Source organism: Manihot esculenta, chromosome 6 (genome assembly GCF_001659605.2).
Source record: "Manihot esculenta cultivar AM560-2 chromosome 6, M.esculenta_v8, whole genome shotgun sequence".
Taxonomy (NCBI): Eukaryota; Viridiplantae; Streptophyta; class Magnoliopsida; order Malpighiales; family Euphorbiaceae; genus Manihot; species Manihot esculenta.
Genome location: NC_035166.2, coordinates 20,834,586 through 20,855,504, shown reverse-complemented (window position 1 = coordinate 20,855,504; position 20,919 = coordinate 20,834,586). Strand labels below are relative to the sequence as shown.

The following is a 20,919-nucleotide window of genomic DNA, read 5'->3' as shown; positions in this document are numbered from 1 at the left end:
AAAAGGAAATCTAAAAGAATTTTTCAAACAGGAGGTTGAGCTGCCAACTTTTCTTTTTCTCTTAATTTGTTTGTTTTTTTCTTTTTAACAGTGATTCATTTTCAATTAGTCGTTTCTTAGAAAGGAAATTCAATTATTTCTGGAAATGTTTATTTAAAATAAGAGAAATCAAATTTGGGTAATTTTCTGAATTTTTTTAGATTTGTCTGATATAATATAATAATTGTTTGCCTCTATGGCGCCCAAGTCAAGGATAACCGGGACCCACTTCAAAGCAAGTACCTAGCATTAGCAACAAAATAATTTGTTTATTTAGACTAAAAATATTTTTTTTTAAAATATTTTTTGTATTAAGAAATTTAAAAAATCTAATTAACAGAAATATTTTTTAATTAAAAAATAAATTAAGTCATTTAAAAAATATATATATGTTTTTTTTAAAAATTATTTTCTTTACTTTGAAAAGTTTATAAATATTTATAATATAAATTTGTTAATATATATATATAATTTACATTTATTTTTACTTTTCACCTTTTCAAATAAAAATTATTAATTAATAATAATTTAATATTAATTTAATATATTCTCATAATTTATAGGAGAAAAAAATTAATCTTAAATTTTGAACAAGTTTTATTTATTTATTTATTTATTTATTTTTGGTACTTTAAAAAAAGAATAAGAATTAATAATTATGAAAATGTTGAGAGTGGGATTTGAACCCACGCCCTTTCGGACCAGAACCTTAATCTGGCGCCTTAGACCAACTCGGCCATCTCAACATGATTGATGTTACTTGTACAATAAAATTATTTTTGTGTTATTATTATAAAATTATAATAAACTTCAATAAATTGAAAATTTTTATATATAAATAAATAATTGGGATTTAAAAAATAGGTTAATTAAAAAAAAGTGACATGCATAAAGCAAGCGTCACAAAAATTAGGATACTCCAATATTAACCTCGATCTTTGCCCGTCGTGATGTCGGTGACATACAAAACGATCAACTGCCGACACACTGAATCATCTTTACCGCCGCAGTCACAGCAGAAGCTGCGCCTTTATTATAATTATTTTTTCATTCTAAATATAAATTTTACTTTATTATTATTATTTTTTTTTTTTTTTTACAATTTCCTATTTTCCCTCGTCTTGTCTCATCGTGCTAGTGCTCAAGAACAGTGAAGTACGCTTTCAAATTTCAAAATAAAGCCAATTATATTAAATAATAACTTTTTTGAAAGTATATTAAAAAAATAATTAATGAAGGAGAAGCCGAAGGGGGTAAATAATTGGTCAATACCCATTGTTATTAGCTTGACTTAATATAATTGGGATTACAAGAAGCGAAGCTGAGGAAAGGGAACTTGTGTCTTTGAATCTTTCGATTCTCAATCGATCATCACTTGAGTGATTCTCTTATGGCTGGGTAAGAATCTCTCTTTCTCTCTCTCTTCGTGGACAGTATAGAAGAATCTGATTGATATTTTGCATTGTTGATCCTCATTGCTCTTTTGGGTTGCTATTAGTAACAGGGTCCTTTTTCTATTTACCCTCGATGCTTATCCTTTTTCTTTTTTTAGCGTTTGTCGAGAACGATGATTTGGGTAGCTATCAAATTTGAAGCATATACCTGTTACTGCTGCTTTTATTGTTGTTTTTAACTAAAATGTTAATTTGGTCATTTTTATACACTCCACAAGTGCATGCAAACAAGGAAGGATAGTTGATAAATACATCATGAAAAACTACTAGTTTTCGATAGCTTGGACTAAATATTACAGCGTGTTGAGACAACCTTAACTTGTCTAATTTAACCTAGGTGTGGTGGCCAATGAGAACTACCCTTTAATGTTGATTTTAATTGGGTTATCTGTGTTGTGAGTGGTTTTAGTTTTTGAAGTTCAGAGACTATTATACTGTTTAATTGATTTTTATTTTTATTTTGCAATGGGCTTCACATGAATTGGGCGTATATGCTTCACATTCGGAAAAGTAGTATTTGTGGGAAATTTGGGAAATGCCAAAATGGGTAGAGATTTACAGCCCAGCGTTGCAAACTCGAATGAAAGATCATAGATGTGCATAAGAAATTGCTAAACGTTGTGAACTTTGCTGTTTTCTTGTTTATGTTGTAATTGTTCTCTTAAACTGCTATGGTATGGCATATTTCTCCTTTGATACTTGTTTAGTTGCAGCATTGCAAGCTTCCTTCATTTGTAGAACTGCAGTTAGAAGTTTGCACCTTTAAGCCTTTGTTTATGCCCTGTTTTAGCACACACATGCTATCACATAGAAATTATTGGGGAGTTGATCAATTTTTCTTCCTGCTTGCTGCTGTTGTATAGAGAATTTTAGATCTCGAAACTCAAGTACATGTTTAAGAGAACTTATTTAATGATTGAATGTAAAATTTGAACTCACAGCTTTGTTAAAAGGAATATGAGTATGTTAGGGTCAATGGTGGAAGAAACAGATATTTCTACATAGTTATCAACTTATGTACCTTATTATTTTAAAAGTTTTGAACAGCATTCCCTCTTTAATGCTGTTTGCTATTTCATTTGAGAAACTAAAGTACAGTTGAAGTATACTGTAGTTATAGTTCATGCTTATTATGTAGCTTATATATATATATATATATGTGAGGTTTCTTGTGGCTTGGGGGCTAAGAAATCAATTTGCTTTTTATGTAAAATGTTTAGCTTGACTATCATAGCTTTAGAATTCAACTATATTTCTCTTCTCAATCTTGTGTACATCTATGATTGTTTCACTAGGTGTATCTTCTCTGCACTTGCAATTAAGTTTAAGATCTGACCATAATTACTTTGGGTCTTCAGATTGAAGAATGCTTAAATCATATGCCTATATCATACAGATTGCTATGTTTTAAATAATTTTTGTAGACCATCATGGATAGTGGACGGTCAGAGATTTGCAACCAAAATCAAAAGTGCATATGATCCTGAAAAGGTGATATGGGAGAGCAATCCATCTAAAGCTTGTCCAAAATGCCAACATGTAATTGACAATAATGATGTATGTTTTCCAGCCTCTTCTATGTATCTGGTTTAATCATTTACATGATTCATTTATCTAGGAGTTTGAAACTTCTATTGAGTTTACAGTTATGCTATTCACTTGTTTTGCAATTTTAGCTCGAAAGAGTTCTTTTCCATGCTTATTTTGTCTGGTAAATCATTAGGAGTTGGAACCTCACTTGCGGGTGGGAAATATCCATTGCAAAATCAAATTGATTATTTATCGCCTTTTGGGTGATGAACAGCATAAACAGTGGCCACAGGATTATAATTTAAAATGGTATAATAAACTTCTCATTGTCCTTCTCTTTGGCATATATCGGCTGCAGTCATCTGATAAAAGGATAATGCTATGTTCCATGATACTATTTTCTCATCAAATATGTATTAATTGCTAGCAGAGATTGAAATGCCTAATGTGTTTCTATAATCTCAATCTGCACTAATTCTTTCTCATTTCCTTGTTTCTTCTTAGTCACTAATTTTACAAAATTTTCTTTTAGTGGTAAAACTCATACTTTTCTTTTGTTTACCAAAAGTAAATTGAAATTAGTTTATGAAAGAGTTCCTCTAAATGAAGGAATAAACAAAAAAATTTATGAGTAATCGAGTTCCTTATTTTTAAGGATATAATTAGCAATCTTATTCTAACCTAATACCTGCTTGATGCGAAGGATACATTAAAACAACAACCATAAATTCTTGATAATCTTTTATCGTTAATCAGACACAACTATGACTCATTCTTGGGCATCATATATCTTGGCATTACATTCCTTGTAAGGCTAAATCCATGAGCTAAATGCTAACTAAGAAACATGCTTTGTTAACACTCTTGCTAATTGCTATTCAAGCACTTAAAAACTTTCCTTTGTGCAGGTTACTCAAATGTGGCCTGGATTACCCAGAGGTGTGAAATTTGATCCAACTGATCAAGAAATTATTTGGCATTTACTTGCAAAAGTTGGTGTGGGAGGTTTAGATCCCCATCCTTTTATTGACGAATTCATTCCTACTGTTAACAAGGATGATGGGATCTGTTATACCCATCCTCAGAATCTACCAGGTAACAGTCAAGAGTTCAACTCTATCTGGCAATTTCATATTTTAATCATCTCGAATTGGTTCCAGTTCTAAATTTGTAGAACCTTAGGTGTTCGGCAAGATGGAAGTGTATCTCACTTCTTTCATAGAGCAATCAAGGCTTACAATACTGGGACTCGAAAGCGTCGCAAAATTCAAGGTGACCTTTTTGGTGATGTTCGTTGGCACAAGACTGGCAGGACTAAACCAGTGATATTGGATGGAGTTCAGAGGGGCTGCAAGAAGATTATGGTTCTTTACACAAGCACAGTAAGGGGTGGCAAAGCAGAGAAAACTAATTGGGTGATGCATCAGTATCACCTGGGCACAGGTGAAGATGAGAGGGAAGGAGAGCATGTAGTTTCCAAAATATTTTATCAGCAGCAACAGACTAACAAGTGTGACAAAACTGAAGATTATTTGCTTGAAAATGTTGATACTGTGATTGCAAAAGTAGATCCACTCACTCCCAAGTCTGTGACTCCTGAACCTCCTCGTACTGAAAGGCGATGTCCAGACTTTGACTTGGGAAAAGAGTCTATTGTCACTAATGATTGCACAGATCTCTTTACTCAGGTAGAATCTATTTTCTATCTTTTATTTTCCCCACTAGAAGCAAAAAGATATGTTTATTTTTTTTATATGTAAGTTTATTTTTAACCTTTCTTGGTGTAATGAACTGATCAAGACATATATAGATTCACTTATTAAGATGAATGCTACTTTTTCCAGCATGTAGCAAACAGAATTTTCAATGAACTAGATATAGAGAATATTCAGATTATATTTTATGAAGCAAACAGAATTTTCAATGAACTAGCTATAGAGAATATTCAGATTATATTTTATGAACTATTTCAAAGAAAAGAGGGCAATACTAATGTGCGTTTTTCTGTACTCCTAAAGCAACCTGTGAGAGAAGATGTAGAAGTTCAAGTTCAATCTGAATGTGAGTACCCCGGTAATGATGACGAATTCAAGAATGAAAATCTCTCTAATCAAATGATGGATAATAATGATAATGACATTGAAGAAGAGCCAAAATGGTGGGACAGTGAGTCACAGAATCTGTTGGATTCACAACAGCTTGTGGAAGGGCTATCTTTGTGTGATGAGCTCCTTCAAAGCCAATCTCCTAACAGGTATGGAAATGAAAATGGAAGAGCTAATGGGAAACCCTGCCTTTCTGATTATGCCAAGTTAGGACCAGAGGATTTGAAGAAGGATCTAGAGGAATGCCAAAATCTGGAACTTGATCCAGCTAACATAGAACTTGATACGCCTCCAGAGTTCAGACTAAGTCAGCTTGTATGTTTACTTTTTACGCTTTCTGCATTAGACTTAATTGTCATTACTTTATTTTATGTAGCTATAATTCCTCTTAATGGTCTTGTAGGAATTTGGATCACAGGAAAGCCTTCTTGCATGGGGTGGTGGTGGTAAGATGTTAGACTAAGTAAATGGTTTTTGGTGGCTTTAACCCTGCTAGACATAAGTATATGGTTTTGGGTAGCTTCAACACTCATCATGGCAGAAAGCATCATTTTGTGCACATATTATTTTGGATACTCGACCTAGTTGATGGGGGTTTTTAAACTCTTAATTGTTTTCGGTGGATGACTCGATCTGTAATCCCTAGTTGAGAAGTAATGGTTCTCGCAAACTAAGCTGTAATTAATGCTCATGTCGTTCTAATGCTTATACCAAAATTATGGATCATTTCTGTCTTGAGAGTGCTTCAAGCAAAAGTTCAGAGTCTTTTGTCATATTTTGTACTTGTGGTTCCACAACGTAATGCTAATATATTTTCAAGAGCATATAGTGAGAAACTTCTGTAGTACATTGTAATTGATACACCCACTAGTATCCTAAGGATGTGTTTTGATCTTGTTGATGGCTCTAATTTAGAGATGATAACTCCAGAACTAGTTAATTTTATATTACATTCATATTCGAGTACTTGAATTATAGTTGTTTGCAATCAAATACTTAATTCTTCCAATCTATAAAAATAGCAAAACTAGTCCTTTTAACTCCATTGTGATCTTTATAGCTAGGAAAATAAAAACTAACTTATTGTAGTTATAATACCTCCGTCTCAAATTTTCATGGGTCCTGAAATTTCTTTTGTTTGTATGTCCCTCAAGAAAACTTCTTTTGGAGCTTGCTCACCCTGACCAAATGGGTCATGGGATCTTCTGAGTTCTGCCTGAATCTCAGGTGTTGATCATTAGAGTGATCCTTTTGGGCTAAGGCTTCTCAAGTCCCCAACCCAATCCCTACTAGAAGTAAAAGCAGTTGCTTATTAATGGAGAGTGGACTCATTTGTGCTGCAAATAAAATCACTAAACGTTATATAAGACGACAAGTCATTTCGGCGCATGGATTTGAACAATTCCTTGGGGACAGACAAATCAAAGCAAGTAGAAAAATCTTGTGTTTTGATCTTTCTTATCAACATTAAGTGCAAAGTAGAATGCCGTGTGGACCATAGAATTAAAAGAACTCATGGTGTGTGAACAAGGCATATGTTGTGCGAGTCAAAGAAGGTGGACAGAAGGTTGGAACACTTGGAACTAAAATTGATGAACTTGGGGAGCATTACAGATTGTAGGAGAAGAAGGGTAACGAGAGCACTATTTGCTTTGTAAAAGCTCCCAAGCTTGGTTTGGTTGCGGTGCCATGTACTTGAACAGCATGATTGCTTGTGGGGATAGCTGGAATAAGAACTCCCTTTGGCTTGCACATTGGCAGCCTGTTGTGGGGTAAGTAGCCTTAGCTGGTCAAGTAGGGCCAATGGGTTGTATACTGATATTGCTTACTCTGCTTTAATCGGACATTCGACTTGTTGACTCAACATCATTGGCTTGCGCCTCTACTTATATAAGACCAAACCGAGTAAGAAGAATAAGTGTTGTTTGGCACACTATTCCGAAAGCACCTTTTTCATCCAGTTTGATTATTTTTTTATTTGCTTCGCTCACCAAACACATATAATTCATGTTCTGAGATTTAGAAAAATTAGAGTTTATAAGAGTGTCTAAATTTAGTCTAGGAGGATCACGTATTCTCCTTTATTTTCCTTTCCTTTTTTTCTAGTGATATATAACCGCCACTCTATTACAGTACTACATGTCTCTATCATGCAACCCCGTACATACGGACGTACCTGCTTACCCATTCTTATTAGGCAACCATTTAATTTTCTTCGATGTGCATGCTGATGGAGCCATATTGTAGCCGGACCTGCTCTTCTATTTTCCGTCTCATCACAGGTACTAGACTCTCCACAGGTGAATCTAAGTCTTAGATCAGTCCGGCCTATACTAGTCACGGATTGGATGACGCACTAAAGGGTCAGCTTACTCGGTGAAGTCAAGTGGACTTTAGGTTCGTTTTCTTCTTCAAAACTCAATCTCAGTCCGAATGTCAGAAGGTCGACAATCACAACAATTTTAAATTGAATTGAATTTAATAAATATAAATTAAAAATTGTAAACTTAATTCAAAATCTAATTAGAATGTTATTCAATATCATGATTATTAATAAATAACAATTAATTAATATTTATATTTTTTTTATATAATTAAACGTATTATCATAAGTATCTCTTGATTTTACTTAGAAGGAAGAGTATTAAACTCTACATTCCAACACTCGTTTTGATATTTATATTTCTAAATACTCATTAAAATATTTTAAAATTTTAATTCTATTAAATGTTTTAATTTATACTAAATTATTCTGTAGAAGTTAATAATAATGCGAATGTTTTAATTTATGCGTATTTTTCTAAAATAAAAGTGTTAATAAATAAAATTTAAAATTTAAATAATAAATAATTTAAAACTCGGTTAATAAAATGTGTAAGAATATATTTAAAAAATAGATGAAAAGAAAAACAACTAAATGTTAAAAAAAGGGAAAAGTTACTGTTTAATCATTTGATGTAATAAAATTCATTAATTTTTTTTTTTTAATTTTAAAAATATATTAAAATATATCTATAATTTTAAAAATTTACTAATTCACTATTTCATTAATTTTAACTATTAAATAATAAAAAAAATTCAAAATATTTTTAATAAAGAAAATTAATTATTAAATATTTTTCTAAATTTAAAGTGACCCATTAATGATTTTTATTATACCATAATAATTAAATATTAAAATATTTAATTATTAAAATCAATTAATAATTTTTTAAAATATCAAAAATATTTTAATATACTTTTGAAAACTAATAAATAAATTAATGTGTTTCCGTATACTAGCTATTTTATAGAATTTTTTTAAAAATATAAAAATCAATGTAAAATTGAAAATAAGTAACCGACAAAGCGGTGGAAATCAAAAGGCAGCAGTGGGTGGTGGTGGGGTTTAGGCCTAGCTGGCGCACGTGGGCTTCTTAAGAGCTGCTTAGTGCTTGACCAGACCCTTTGAGCCCACATCAGTTTATTAGAAGGAAAATTTAATACGTTATCAAAAACCCATTAATTAATTTTTTTTATTTTAAAAAATATATTAAAATATTTTTAATATTTTAAAACTTTATTAATTAATTTTTCTATTATTTTTAACCATTAAATATTATAAAAATTTTAAAATATTTTCAATATGAAAAATTAATTAATAAATTTAATTTTAAATTATTTTAAAATTATAAAAATTAAATAATAAAATATTTAACAGTTAAATTAATAAAATAATAAATTTTTAAAATATTAAAAATATTTTCATATATTTAAAAAAATAAAAAATTAATTAATAGATTTTCTCATCGTATACAAATAAAAAAATATAAAAAATATTTTATAATTTTACTTATTTTTACTCTAAAATTTATAATTTAATTTATGTCAAATTAATACAGTTAGTAAATATTAACAATTTTTTAATTTTATTAAAAATTACTAACATGATAAATAAAATATAATTATTAATTAAAAAATAAAATTTAAAAAAATATTAATTATTTCATTCATTTTCATTGTGGTTTAATTTATATTTTAAATTAGTATTATACAATATGATTAAATTATATATTATAAAATTGATCAAATTATATGATATTTTTTTAAATATTTTTTAAAAATTAAATAGTAAATTTTTTGAATTGAAAAATTAGATTTTTAATCACTCATTTTTTGCAAAAAAAAAAAAGAAAAAAAAGGAAAAAAAAAGCTTCTGTCGCACTGACCATATTATCAAACTCACCAAAGTCATTCCCCTAATAACACCATAATTCAATTTAGGTAAAATTCATTAGAATGTAGCAATATTAATTATTCTCAAAATTTTTTTTTTACATAGTAAGGAGGGTATTAAGCCCTTAAGCAATGTCACTGAGGCCATATAACTCTAACGACATCAACTTGCAAGTAATAACAAGATTCCATAGAAGGCGTTTCTAAAATTTACATTCCAAGAGGGCCTCTAACTGACGATTTCGCTAAGCAATCTGCCACAGATTTAGCCTCACAAAAGATGTGTTTAAAATAAACTTTCCATGTATAGCTCACCAAAGTCGTAATCTCAGAAACTAGATTACTAACCCGGCCTGTTCCATCTAAGCTTTTCTCAATTAATTGCATGGCCACCTGTGAATCAGTTTGAACCTGCACAAATTTCCATCCTCTATCCCACACTGTTCGAAGGCCCAAAAGAATGCCCCAAAACTCAGCTTCAATTGCTGTACAAGTACCCAAGGCAGTTTGATAGCCAAGAATCCAATCACCATTACTATCTCTAAAAACCCTAGCACAACCCGCAGGTCCTGGACAACCCTTAGCTGCACCATCTGTATTTATAGCAATCCATCCCATAGCAGGAGGGGACAAAGAAATAAAAGTGGTGGAAAATGCTTGGACATAGGCGGGTTCTACGCAGGACTTTCAAAGATCACCTTATTTCTTCTTTTCCATAAGTACCAAATTCCCAAAGGAAAAATAATGTTCCATTGTTGTCCATCAATTTGGGTGTAGTTAGACTTTAAATTAGCAAAAATCCATTCAGTAGAGTGGACAACGATGAAAAAATGGGGATAGAAACCAGAGACATCAATACTAATCCAAAAATTATGCGCATCTCTACGGTCCCTAAGTAAGTGGAAAATATCCTCCTGGCCAAGATTACATATAGGACAAATACATCGAGAGTTGAAAACCCCTTCTAATTCTTTCCTATTTGTCATAATCTTCTTGTGGGCAACATGCCAAAGAAACATCATCTTCCATGAAGGATTTCCATGACCACTATTGATTCCATAGAGAGTATTATAAGCTGAGCGAACGGTAAAATTACCCTTAGAACTCTACTTCCATGACAAGGAGTCAGTATTTGCAGCAAAATTAGAAAGACAAACTGACTGAATAAATTTGCAAAATATTATCCAGAAGTAAATCTTTCAAAACATCCCAATTCCAACCCATTAATGGAGACCAAAAATGCCCCACACTTACAGTAGCCATCCAGTCATCAGTTAATCATTTAGTCGTTATATTTTTCATATTTATTTAAATTGTTATTAAAGTGCCTTTAGTTTTAATTAATTTTGAAATTTCAAATCTATTCAGTATTTAAATTTTAAAATCACAATTATTTACTTCTGTGTGATTTTAAACTTGCATATATTCAGTCTCCTACAATTTCAAAAAATGAGTGAATTATCCTTGTATCTTTAGGATTTACCATTATTTAGAGGATATTTTTTAAAAATATATATATTATTTTAAATACTGTTGAAAAAAACCGAAATATAATGAATTAATAAATTTAAAATATTTTTAAGCTATTATCCCATTAATAAATAATATCTTAATTATTATACAGTTACTTGAATAATTTTTCGTACCAAAACAAGAAAAGGACAGAGAAGGCCAATCCTTTCTTACATTCTTTCTTTTTCTTCCCTTGTGTGCAAGAAGAAACAAGAGGTCACTATTTGAAGCCATATACAGTGGTCATCTTTCCACCGTGGTCCAAAAATGATAGCTCAATAATAAGTACATTTATTTTCAGGGAAAATAATGAAGAGAAAGTAAGAGGAAATTAAAGAATTAACCAGAAAAAAGAAAAATTTTTAAGGCCAAACACGTAACAGAATTTGTTGAGAATTAACGTAACTTCTGTATAACATTATATATGGATATCCTGCCGGAGATATTTACACTGCTCCACTGAGAAAAAGAAGGAAGGAAAATTGAAAATGAGGTTCCATGGGAAGCCAGTAGTTGGCAACTAGTCATGCCAACAGAGGAGCATTACCACACATCTCTTTATAATATAAAGCCTAGCTCTTTGCTCTTTAAGTGCAGCTCCCAGACCTCTGCTAGAAATCCTTCTCTTTGATACTCCCATGGTGATGGAGCTGCTGCTGCTGCTCATCTTCATCTCTAGTGATCAGCTGCCTCTGCTTCTTTTTATCAGGCAAGTAAAAAAGAATTTTTTTTAAAAAAAATCTTTGCTTGTGGGTATTAAGTTGTAGTAATGGAGTTGGGATTGAGATGGAATGGAAGTGGAGGAAGGGATATATAGGAGATGAGAAAGTGGTCCAAGCCCACATTGGTGTTGTAGACAGCCAACGATGGGGCATGAAAGGGCATGCCCTCTGGGTCCCTCTTCACGCTATACCAAAAATTTTATTAATTTTTTGTTAACATTTCTCTATGGGCAACGACTCTGCCCCAGTTTAGATCAGGGTGGCAGTGACAATCAGACTTGGGTAAGTGATTGAATGGTCAAAGCATGTGACAGAATGCATGTATTCATAGAGAAAAGAAGAAAGAAGCCAAGATTCATTTTGTTGGTAATCCCAACTCGTGTGGGCATCAGCTTCAGCTATCCATTCCATCGGCAGCATAGCATAACGGGTCGGCCATTACTTGAATAAGGTGACAAAATTCAACAGTTTTTATGGGCAACTTTCAATTTGTAGATAGCTTTCGCTTTTGATGATTAGATGATGAATCATCCTTCCTTTTCTTTCTAATTTCTCTTTGTTTCATTTTTGTTGGATCCACCTAAACAAGCAATACAGAAAAGAGTTTCGGTGAGGCCAAGTCACTAATATTCTAGTGAATGTATTTAGCTAATTTTAGAAAATTATATCAATTTAAGCCCCGTTTATATTATTTTATTTTATTTTTATATTTACAACATTAATTAATAAAGAAATAATTAAAACAGTTTTAAGTAAAATAATTGTTTTTAAAGAAGAAAACCTTTTTAGACTTTATTAGCATTATTTATTTTTAAATATTGTAATTAAACAATAAAATAAATTGCTCATTTAAAAAATATTTTTTTAAATTGAATTTAAAAAATAATTTAATATATAAAAATACGAATAATACATAGAACACATGATATGACACATCGATTTAATCCGGTGGTAAGTGTATTGGAGTAAATCTGAGAGATTTTAAGTTGTATTCCCAGTCCCCAATCATTTCAAAAAAAGCACATGGGAGATGAATTGAAATCATGCAATGTACAAATGTAAAGTTGGCAGCAGACCATATGAGAATAAGATCCCACCCACATTTTAACTCTTTAGATTTGCTACGAATTTGAATCCATTCTCATCTTCCCATTAAAATACTTTGATTCTTTCCTGAATTTGTATAATTAAGCACATGGAAATTTTGCTCAAATATTAATTACTTGAAAGAGTATGGAAAATATTTGCATAAGCATCTAAATAAATCACTTGATTCCATTTTGCAGTTTAATTTAAATTAAATTTAATCAAAAGAGATATATGCAAAATCTCCCAAGAATCTCTAATTGCCTTTGCTTGATTATTAGATGTGGAAAAAGAAAAAGAGAATAATAATAGAAAAAATATGTTGGTAAGTGAAAGAAAGTGAAATTTTTAAACATTTTTTTGTCCCTTTTTTATTTTATAGATGTTTCAAAGGACCTCTCAAAACATCTTTTTACTGTTTAATAAAATTTAATATTTTTAAGATTTTTATTTTTATTTTTTGTATGAAAAGAATTCTTAGATTGGAAGGATCATGCATAAAATTTTCAAGAAGATACCGACAGAGTGCCTTTCAAGGAAAGTGGGATGAGTTGATGTAAAATGCCAGTGTCACTGAGAAGAACGAGGACTTCATTAGAATGCTTCCTAACAGTTTCTTTCATTCAGTTCTATTCTATATATCAATCATGAAGAAGCTTACACGTCCAGTCTAAAGATTCCAGCTTTGTTTCTGCAGAGAAAATTCCAGCTAATCTTTTCCATATTAACAAATCATTCATTTCTATACAAACAAGATGGTAATTATATAATAATGGAGGAATTTGCAGAATTTACTTAAAATAGAAAATGATATATGCATACATTTCTCATTCCTCTCTTGGGATCCACCTGCTCCACCATACACTCTTACTGCGTCTGCTAAGCTCATCCATGCTCTCATTCAATGTTCTTACTATCTTCCTTTGAAGACGAAGAGCTGACGCGAGAATATTCCTTTGAGCACTTGCCTTATTTCTGGGTTCAACTTTTTCCTGATCAATAAGAATAGAAATGGTCAAAGGTTGTCCAGCAAGAACTGAGTATGCAAAACAGTGATTGATGTTTCAGTATGGTTCAAGAACAGACTCGAAGTTCTTGAAGCTGAGCCTCAGTGAAGCCACCCTCCTTCTCTGTTCCAGATTTTGCCATTCGCTGAATAATCCAGTTGGCAGCTTCCCCATAATCCTGTTGTGTTGCACGAAAGAGTTGCAGCCTTAGGTTCTGCATGAATGACAAAACTAATAGTCCTTCGCGATCAAAGTAGGGATGAGCTAAAGCTGCTTTCGCACTTATTCTTTGTCGTGCTTTGTATCGAACCATTGAAGTTAGAAGCTCCCATCCTATCCCCCCATCTAAATCCAACAACTCAAAGCCCCTTCGAAGTTCAGGGCCAGCACGTGGCTCTACACTTTTTCTCCAGGCAACTAAGTCATAATCACATCTTTTTAACTGTCGATTGAACTGTATGAGGCTATTGTCAGTGTGCAATCCTGGAAATGCCTGTACAAAAGCAAAAAACATGTTCTAAGTTGAAACTGGTTTAGAGAAGAAATAAGTTAGAGCTGCTACATTGTAGAAACTTCGCATAACCAAGACTCAAGCATTCTGCTGTTGGAACTATGCGAATAGCCAAAGTTTAAGCAGAATGCAGGATTTAATTTTTTTAATGTCACAAACAAATAGATTCTCTGCGATATCTCAGAGGCCGTATCATTCAGCACTCTCTGTTACTCACCATTTGTAGGAAAATTAGTCCAGCACTGTAAACATCAAATCTATCAGGCAAATTCATCTGTTTAATGAAATAACACAAAAGACAGTTAGAAGCAAACTAAGCCCCATAGAAATGAAGCCACATTCACTATAACCAAATTAGAATAGAATTTGCACCTGCCATAGCACTGGGGAAAGTATAGTTGCCACTGGAGGTGATGGAGCAGATGGAGTTTGTGTGCTCATGATGTATTGCTCTGGTGCTGCATACCTGAAAAGGAATAGACCAAAAAAGTTGGGAATCAATATGACTGGTAAGAAACATATTTAGAAGTGATAAGGAAAAAGAAAAAAAAATAGAGCTCAAGAAAAAATTATACCAGACACCTGCATGCTGTGACTCAACCTTTGGGTTGAATGTCAAACAATTAAGAGACAAATTTTCTATGTAAATATAGAGCTAGCAGGATTTAATCCGAATTAGGGGGACAGAAAACCAACAAGCGATTTCCACACAGAAGTCTTACACTTCTAGATCAAAATGAGAATAGCAGCTAATGCTTCCCACAAAAAGTAATACACATGAGTGCACTTTATTGCCAAAAGCTCAGTTTTCCTGGAAAACTAGTAGAAACCTTTCCATTTGTTCGTTCTCTCAAGTGCCATAGACCTCTAACAACATTTTCTAGTTTTCCTAGTTGTGCCAATGACAACCAGCAAAGCTGCATCTCTGTTCACTGAAAATAAAAAGGATTTTTTGATATCTCATACATACGGGGTAAACTTGTTTTTCTTAAATTACCTCCTTAGCAACAGAGGAGTCAAGAAACCATAAACCTAGCCAACTAAACTCAGCCATTTAGAACTTGGACTCTCTCCATCCATTTAGCTTCGATTTACCATCCATACCATGTAAGGGGGAACAAAATGAAGATTAACTTAATAGTGTCTTTGCATTCAGGAAACAGAAACCTATGACATTAGACTATGTACATCATTGAAAAAGGTTAATACCAATTTCATCTTATTTAGTTGAAAAAGATCATTATTAAGGAGGTGAATTGCTGAAGTTGTTGTACATACATGCATATAGATAAATAATGGATATCACTAATTCTGCCAATCTTCAATATATTACTTATGTTGCATGAAGGAAAGCACAATACCTTGGATCCAAAAGAAACTCATTTGGAATATAGTTGATTCCCACTCGGAGATCTGCAGCAGCTCCAAGATCAATGATCTTGAATGACTGAGACCCTGCTCCAGTTTTTAGATGTAAACATGAATTAATTGACCGGAGTTTAACTTGAATTTAACCCCCTTATGGTTACTAGAAATCTCGACTCGACCTCATTACCTTCAGAAAAAATAATATTCTGAGGCTTAATATCCCTATGCACTATCCCAGTTGAATGAAGACCATCCAGTGCAAATAAAATCTGTCTCATAATAGTTTGAATGATTCTGTTTTCCCTTTCCAACCCCTTAGGCAAGTCTTGAACCTCATTGAGAATCATTGCCTCTACCTGATAATTTATGCAACCATCACTGAAGTTGATATCAAGAATTGCACAAAACCCATATTTAAAAACCAAGCACACAAGTGAATCAACTAGATGTGAAACCCATCAAATTCAAAATAAGGTAAAAGCAGAAATACAACGGTATCAAACAATTCAGTTGGTGGCATTAAGTATTCAAGTGACAAGTTCAAAATTTACATCCCTTGCTCATTAAAACAAAGAAATGTCTGTACTTGTCAAGAAATATAAAATGTTTGGCTATAGCAATTGCAATTGTCAAGTTCTCACACTTAGCAATGCTTGGAGAAACCGTCACAGTTCTATTGCATAAAAATAAAAATAGTTCTAACAAGCAATGACATAAAGATATAGAAAAGCAACTGAGAGAAGGTACCAACATTGTAGGGGAACTCTTTACTCTGCATCAAATCATAAAGCGTAGTCTCCCCTTCAAAACGCCATATAAGCCAATATTCATCTCCTTTCTTTGATGACCTCTGAAAAGAGAGTTTCACGATAATATTGTATGTACTCAGCAGGTAAAAATCGTGAAAATGTATAAGCCATCAGAGTAAATATCTTAAACTCTTGAGATAATGATACCCTTAATTTATATGGTAGTAGTCATAATAGATCAACACCTCAAGAAATCCATATACAAAATCTGCACAGCTGTTTGCACAAGCCCTTCGAACACGCTCGTTCATCCAAATTTCCACTGCCCCATATTCAGTAGCCTTTTTCAAAACCAAGTCGCCTTCCCTCTGAAAAAGGAAAGGGGGAGAGGGGCTGCTTCCGTGAGTGCTATATTCATTTCAAGTCAATTGAGCAATAAAAGCTTAAATACATATCCACAACTTGAAAAAAGTTTTTATCGTGAAAATCCTGAAAATGAACAATGAATAAAAAAAGTTCTTTTTTCACCAGATGATCATCTAATATGAATCAATGAAATTGGCCCATGGAGATTAGGAGACAGTAACAAAATTAATGACACAGATTACAGGTACAAGTAAGACCAAGAAACAAATAAGAAACGCATAGAGATTAGATTCAAATTGAACTTTCATCAAACAGTTGAAACCTTGGAAGAAGGCTTCTTAGCCAATGAAACTCTATAAACGACTCCAAAGGCTCCCTCCCCCAACTTCTTCCCCAGAACAAAGTCATCCTGTCACCACAATCCAAGAACCAATAACCACATTAAACACAATTTTTTTAAAAAAAATAAATATCCAACAAATAGTAAAACCATCAGAAGATTCACTGACCTTTCTAAAAGAGGGTCTAAACAGCCTCTCAACAAAAGCCAGAAAAAACATGTCAAAGAAGCCAGGAGCCACACCAGGAGTAGCCCAAAGATAAGACACAGCAGCCAGAGCCAAAGCTGCACCAGGAGCAGTAAGAGTCAAGCCATTGGACTTGGGCAGAGTGCTTCTGTATATGATATCACCACACTCCATCACAGTACAAGGTAGGCCAACTCCAACACCCAAAAAGAAGTTATGAACTGCATCGAAGAACTCTCCTCCTGATGCAAGAACTGAAAGTGTTCTGTGGGTTGAGAATATGGCCCTGGAAGAAGGCCTGGCGTTAAGTTTCTTGCCAAAAAATGGGGAAGAAGGTGTTGATTTGTGGTTATGGAGTCTGATCGGGACAACAGCAGCTCCACCTGGTGAAACGGTGGCCATGACAGCAGGGCAAGAAGTTGCAGATTTGAGAGGAGAAGTAGAAGAGAATCAGTTTCACTTTGAATTTGCTTCAGATTCAGACCATCACTCTTCATAAACTCGACTTTGCTCTGATTTGTTTTGCGTGTGTGCGTTTCTTTCTTTCTTTCTTTCTTTCTTTCTTTTTTTTTTTTTTTGTGGTTTTATGGTGACAGTTATTATAGGTATTTATTTTTTGTGGAGGGGAAGGGCTTAAGCGGATGGAAGAGTAAACAGGCACCACAAAAGACACGTGGTCGCTTGTTAAGTTATGAAATTGTACTGGGCTTGGACTTTTCAAATCTACAAACAAGAATTTCAAGTCTTGAGAAGCAGACCTGGGGCCGGTTTGCACTCTGAACTGGACAGATATTAGCTCAAATAAAATTTGGGACCAGTTCTGGTTAACGGTTCAAGGAATCGACCGGCCCAATACCGGTTATCGTGGGATCAAATTTGATTCTCTAGCAACCAAATCAATAGTTGGATACGAATAAAAAAGATAAAGCAATATAATAGGTTTTATATAAAAATTAAATAAATTTTATTATTCATATTTTAGAACCATTATGAATCGAGTTTAGGCCGGAAATGCACATTCACATTATTTCTATTTAAATTTCTTTTTATCTCTTAAATTTTTCTAGCCCTCATTCTTCCTCTAATACTTTTTATCATTTTCTCTATCATCTCAATTCCGTTTATCTAATTCTGTGTCAAATTTCGATGGTTCATCAAGTCATGTAATAGCTAACAAAAGGGAATATTGATGTATCTTAGTCCTCCTCTAACATTAATTTCTTCTCACTCATTATTGACTCTAGCTATAAAGTGTCTACTCCTAGTCAACCAATCCAATTGACTTAATCACATAAGTATTTCGTAATTAGGTAGATAGTTTTATACATTATAAAAGTAATTGTCATAATTAAATAAATGCATTTCTTTTTTTTTTTTTATAACAATCCCAATTCCCAAATGAGAAAAAAAAATAGGCACGGCAAAGAAAATCGAGAATATTGAACATGTAGCACAATTAGAGCAATGGACTATGGACTACATTAAATTTTAGTAGGGAAGCTGCAGGGATCAGCCAGACTTGGAAAATAAAGGCTCAACAATTATAGATAACTAGAATTGGACAAGATTCTAAACCTCACCTAAAAGGCACTTCAGACAAGATAAAATAAAATAAAATAAACATAAAGTAAAAGGAAGAAAAAGAAAAGAATCCAATAAAATGCACCATTTTTTTCCCCGCAGATAAAAACCGTCAAAATAAAGAGCTTTTGATTCTAATCCACATCAATAAACCCAAAACAGCTGCAATCAAAAGGCCCCACAATGCAATAAAATGGAAAAACAAGTGGACATGACACCATTCATCAAAACAATGTAGGTGTTCTGCCATTGTCATTCACTTTCCACTGTTTGTAAAAGCAAAAGAAAACCACTTGAGAGCGATTTCCATGATCAAAGAAATGGATATCCACCTCCAACCACACCCATCTTTTTCGTTTTATTTTTTTCTTCTTAAACTATCTTTTTTTTTTGTTCTAGAAAAAAAAAAAATACCATGCAGCCAATCAAGCATCATTCACCTTACATTAACACATTCCCTGTTTAACCTTCTTCTTCGCCCACCCATTTGCACCAAATCACAGCAGTCAACCGCGCAGTTCCCCCACTTCAATCGCTACTAGCTCCCTTTGCTCCGCCCTCCGCCACCAATCCATTACCCATAACGCCTCGATAATTTATATTTCCACCTTTGTCCTAGTTAACCTCACTGAATCGAGAAAAAACTCCCACCCGAAGCAAGCTGGCATCTTCTGCTTCAACTATCAGAGAAGAGTAAAGAGTGGCGATACAAATCGTAAGGAGCCCATAGTGAATCCAAGGGACAGGGTCTTTTGGAGTCAATTCTAAGCCAAGGCTTACCCTTTCCGCTCCAATGGAGCAAGCTAGCAGGACCAGGATGTAGATCTCTACACAACCCATGAAGATTATCACCGCCAAGCCCATGTTGGTTCCATCTATGCTCCACGCCTTCCACATTCCCAGCGAAGACAAGCAAGAACGGTGGTAAAGAACCCAATTCATAGATTCTATACTTCTTTTGTATCCTCATCCAGTACTCCAGTTTCTGCGTGTACTTTCCATTTCTCCATTTCAACACGTCTATCACCATCACCCCTGTGTTAAAATAGCAAGGCTTCCTCCCTCTAAACGACGCCGCATACGCCGGGTTGGACCAAAATCGTGAATTGAAGTAGTTGGTGAAGTTAGCGTGGCAGTACTCGGGTGCACCTAGAACGTGAGCACCCAAATTGAAACTCCATAATTTAGCCACGTCATCAACCACTATTAGATCAGAATCGAAGTATATGATCCTGCCCACACTAGCCGGTAACAAATCGGCGAGGTAAAATCTAGCGTAATTCAACGGTTGATCCAGAGCCCGGCGAATGGAGAAAGAGATTTTTCCTTTGACTAAATCGGCGTCGAAGTGATAGAGGTGGAAGTTGAGATACGGAAACGTCAAAGTAATCGTGCGGCGGAGCTCGGCGCGGCGATGCGTGGAGAGGAAGTGGAAGACAATATTCTCGGGACAAGTGGCATGCTGCAATACGGATAGGACGCCGGCAATGGAGCCACGGAGGTAGGTGGAGTCGAGAGTCATGGCAATATGGATAATCGACGAAAGGCCATGCTGGGACTGTCCCTTGATGGTGGATGACCATGTAGCTTGGGGACATTCCAGGCCGTTTCGAAACGCCGGCGCTTCTCGAAACACCGTAAGCTGCTCAAAATACAGTGCATTTGATAAACTGTGTGCGGTAATGGTGGCGGCGGTGGCTAGAAGTAGAATGACGAAGAAGAGAGGCCGGAATTTTGGAGGCATGGGAGAGGGGTGTGAGGGTCATTAGCACAGCCACATATGAGAGAAGATGAACGAGGCCGAATATTAAATGAGAAATAATTTTGGGATTTTTTATTTTTTGAGATGGAGAGGGAATATATGGACAGGCCAGGCTGGCAAAGACGCGACTTCATGATTGTTTTGATCGAGTGTACTGTGGGAATGTGATCGTGTAGTGGGGATTGTACAGTATGTTGTGGTGTTCCGTACTTCTATAGCAGTACTACAGCCAATCATTTCATTTTATTGCCTCAGTGCTGACGCTAATGATACGCATAGGAGATTTAGTGAACGATCCAGATTTGTTTAGTTGGGGGTGGAACCAATGTATAGGCAAATGCAACAAAGTTGAGAATAGGATTTAACGTATCCAAGCAGGGATGTT

The 20,919-nt window shown here is 33.9% G+C and overlaps 4 protein-coding genes and 1 non-coding gene across 7 annotated transcripts; 1 reads left to right on the top strand and 4 right to left on the bottom strand.

Annotated features, from left to right (window-relative positions):
* Positions 1-704: 704 nt before the first annotated feature.
* On the bottom strand, positions 705-785 carry TRNAL-AAG. Its single transcript has one exon. It is a non-coding gene; the product is annotated as a tRNA-Leu (tRNA).
* A 494-nt stretch (positions 786-1,279) lies between these two features.
* Positions 1,280-5,952, top strand: LOC110618135 (SUPPRESSOR OF GAMMA RESPONSE 1). Its single transcript, XM_021761200.2, has 6 exons — positions 1,280-1,437; positions 2,918-3,050; positions 3,932-4,118; positions 4,206-4,711; positions 5,042-5,443; positions 5,532-5,952. The coding sequence occupies exons 1-6, from the start codon at positions 1,430-1,432 to the stop codon at positions 5,589-5,591; spliced, it is 1,296 nt and encodes a 431-aa protein (XP_021616892.1). The 5' UTR covers positions 1,280-1,429; the 3' UTR covers positions 5,592-5,952.
* Positions 5,953-11,198: 5,246 nt separating this feature from the next.
* On the bottom strand, positions 11,199-12,078 carry LOC110617509 (small polypeptide DEVIL 4). Its single transcript, XM_021760349.2, has one exon. It carries the CDS (start codon positions 11,526-11,528, stop codon positions 11,376-11,378), a length of 153 nt encoding a protein of 50 aa, XP_021616041.1. The 5' UTR covers positions 11,529-12,078; the 3' UTR covers positions 11,199-11,375.
* Positions 12,079-13,253: 1,175 nt separating this feature from the next.
* LOC110617508 (serine/threonine-protein kinase STN7, chloroplastic) lies at positions 13,254-17,774 on the bottom strand. 3 transcript variants are annotated; one of them, XM_021760348.2, is made up of 11 exons: positions 17,174-17,774; positions 16,987-17,073; positions 16,544-16,666; positions 16,301-16,399; positions 15,737-15,905; positions 15,543-15,636; positions 14,554-14,647; positions 14,399-14,455; positions 13,750-14,163; positions 13,486-13,655; positions 13,254-13,372 (listed from the first exon to the last, which is right to left on the bottom strand). In XM_021760348.2, exons 1-10 carry the CDS (start codon positions 17,591-17,593, stop codon positions 13,491-13,493), a joined length of 1,722 nt encoding a protein of 573 aa, XP_021616040.1. In that variant the 5' UTR covers positions 17,594-17,774; the 3' UTR covers positions 13,254-13,372; positions 13,486-13,490. The 3 variants fall into 3 exon arrangements, with proteins under 3 accessions (XP_021616040.1, XP_021616039.1, XP_021616038.1); XM_021760347.2 differs by having other exon boundaries at positions 13,254-13,354; XM_021760346.2 differs by having other exon boundaries at positions 13,254-13,655.
* Positions 17,775-18,898: 1,124 nt separating this feature from the next.
* Positions 18,899-20,608, bottom strand: LOC110618112 (probable galacturonosyltransferase-like 3). Its single transcript, XM_021761164.2, has one exon. It carries the CDS (start codon positions 20,514-20,516, stop codon positions 19,449-19,451), a length of 1,068 nt encoding a protein of 355 aa, XP_021616856.1. The 5' UTR covers positions 20,517-20,608; the 3' UTR covers positions 18,899-19,448.
* Between the last annotated feature and the right edge of the window lie 311 nt (positions 20,609-20,919).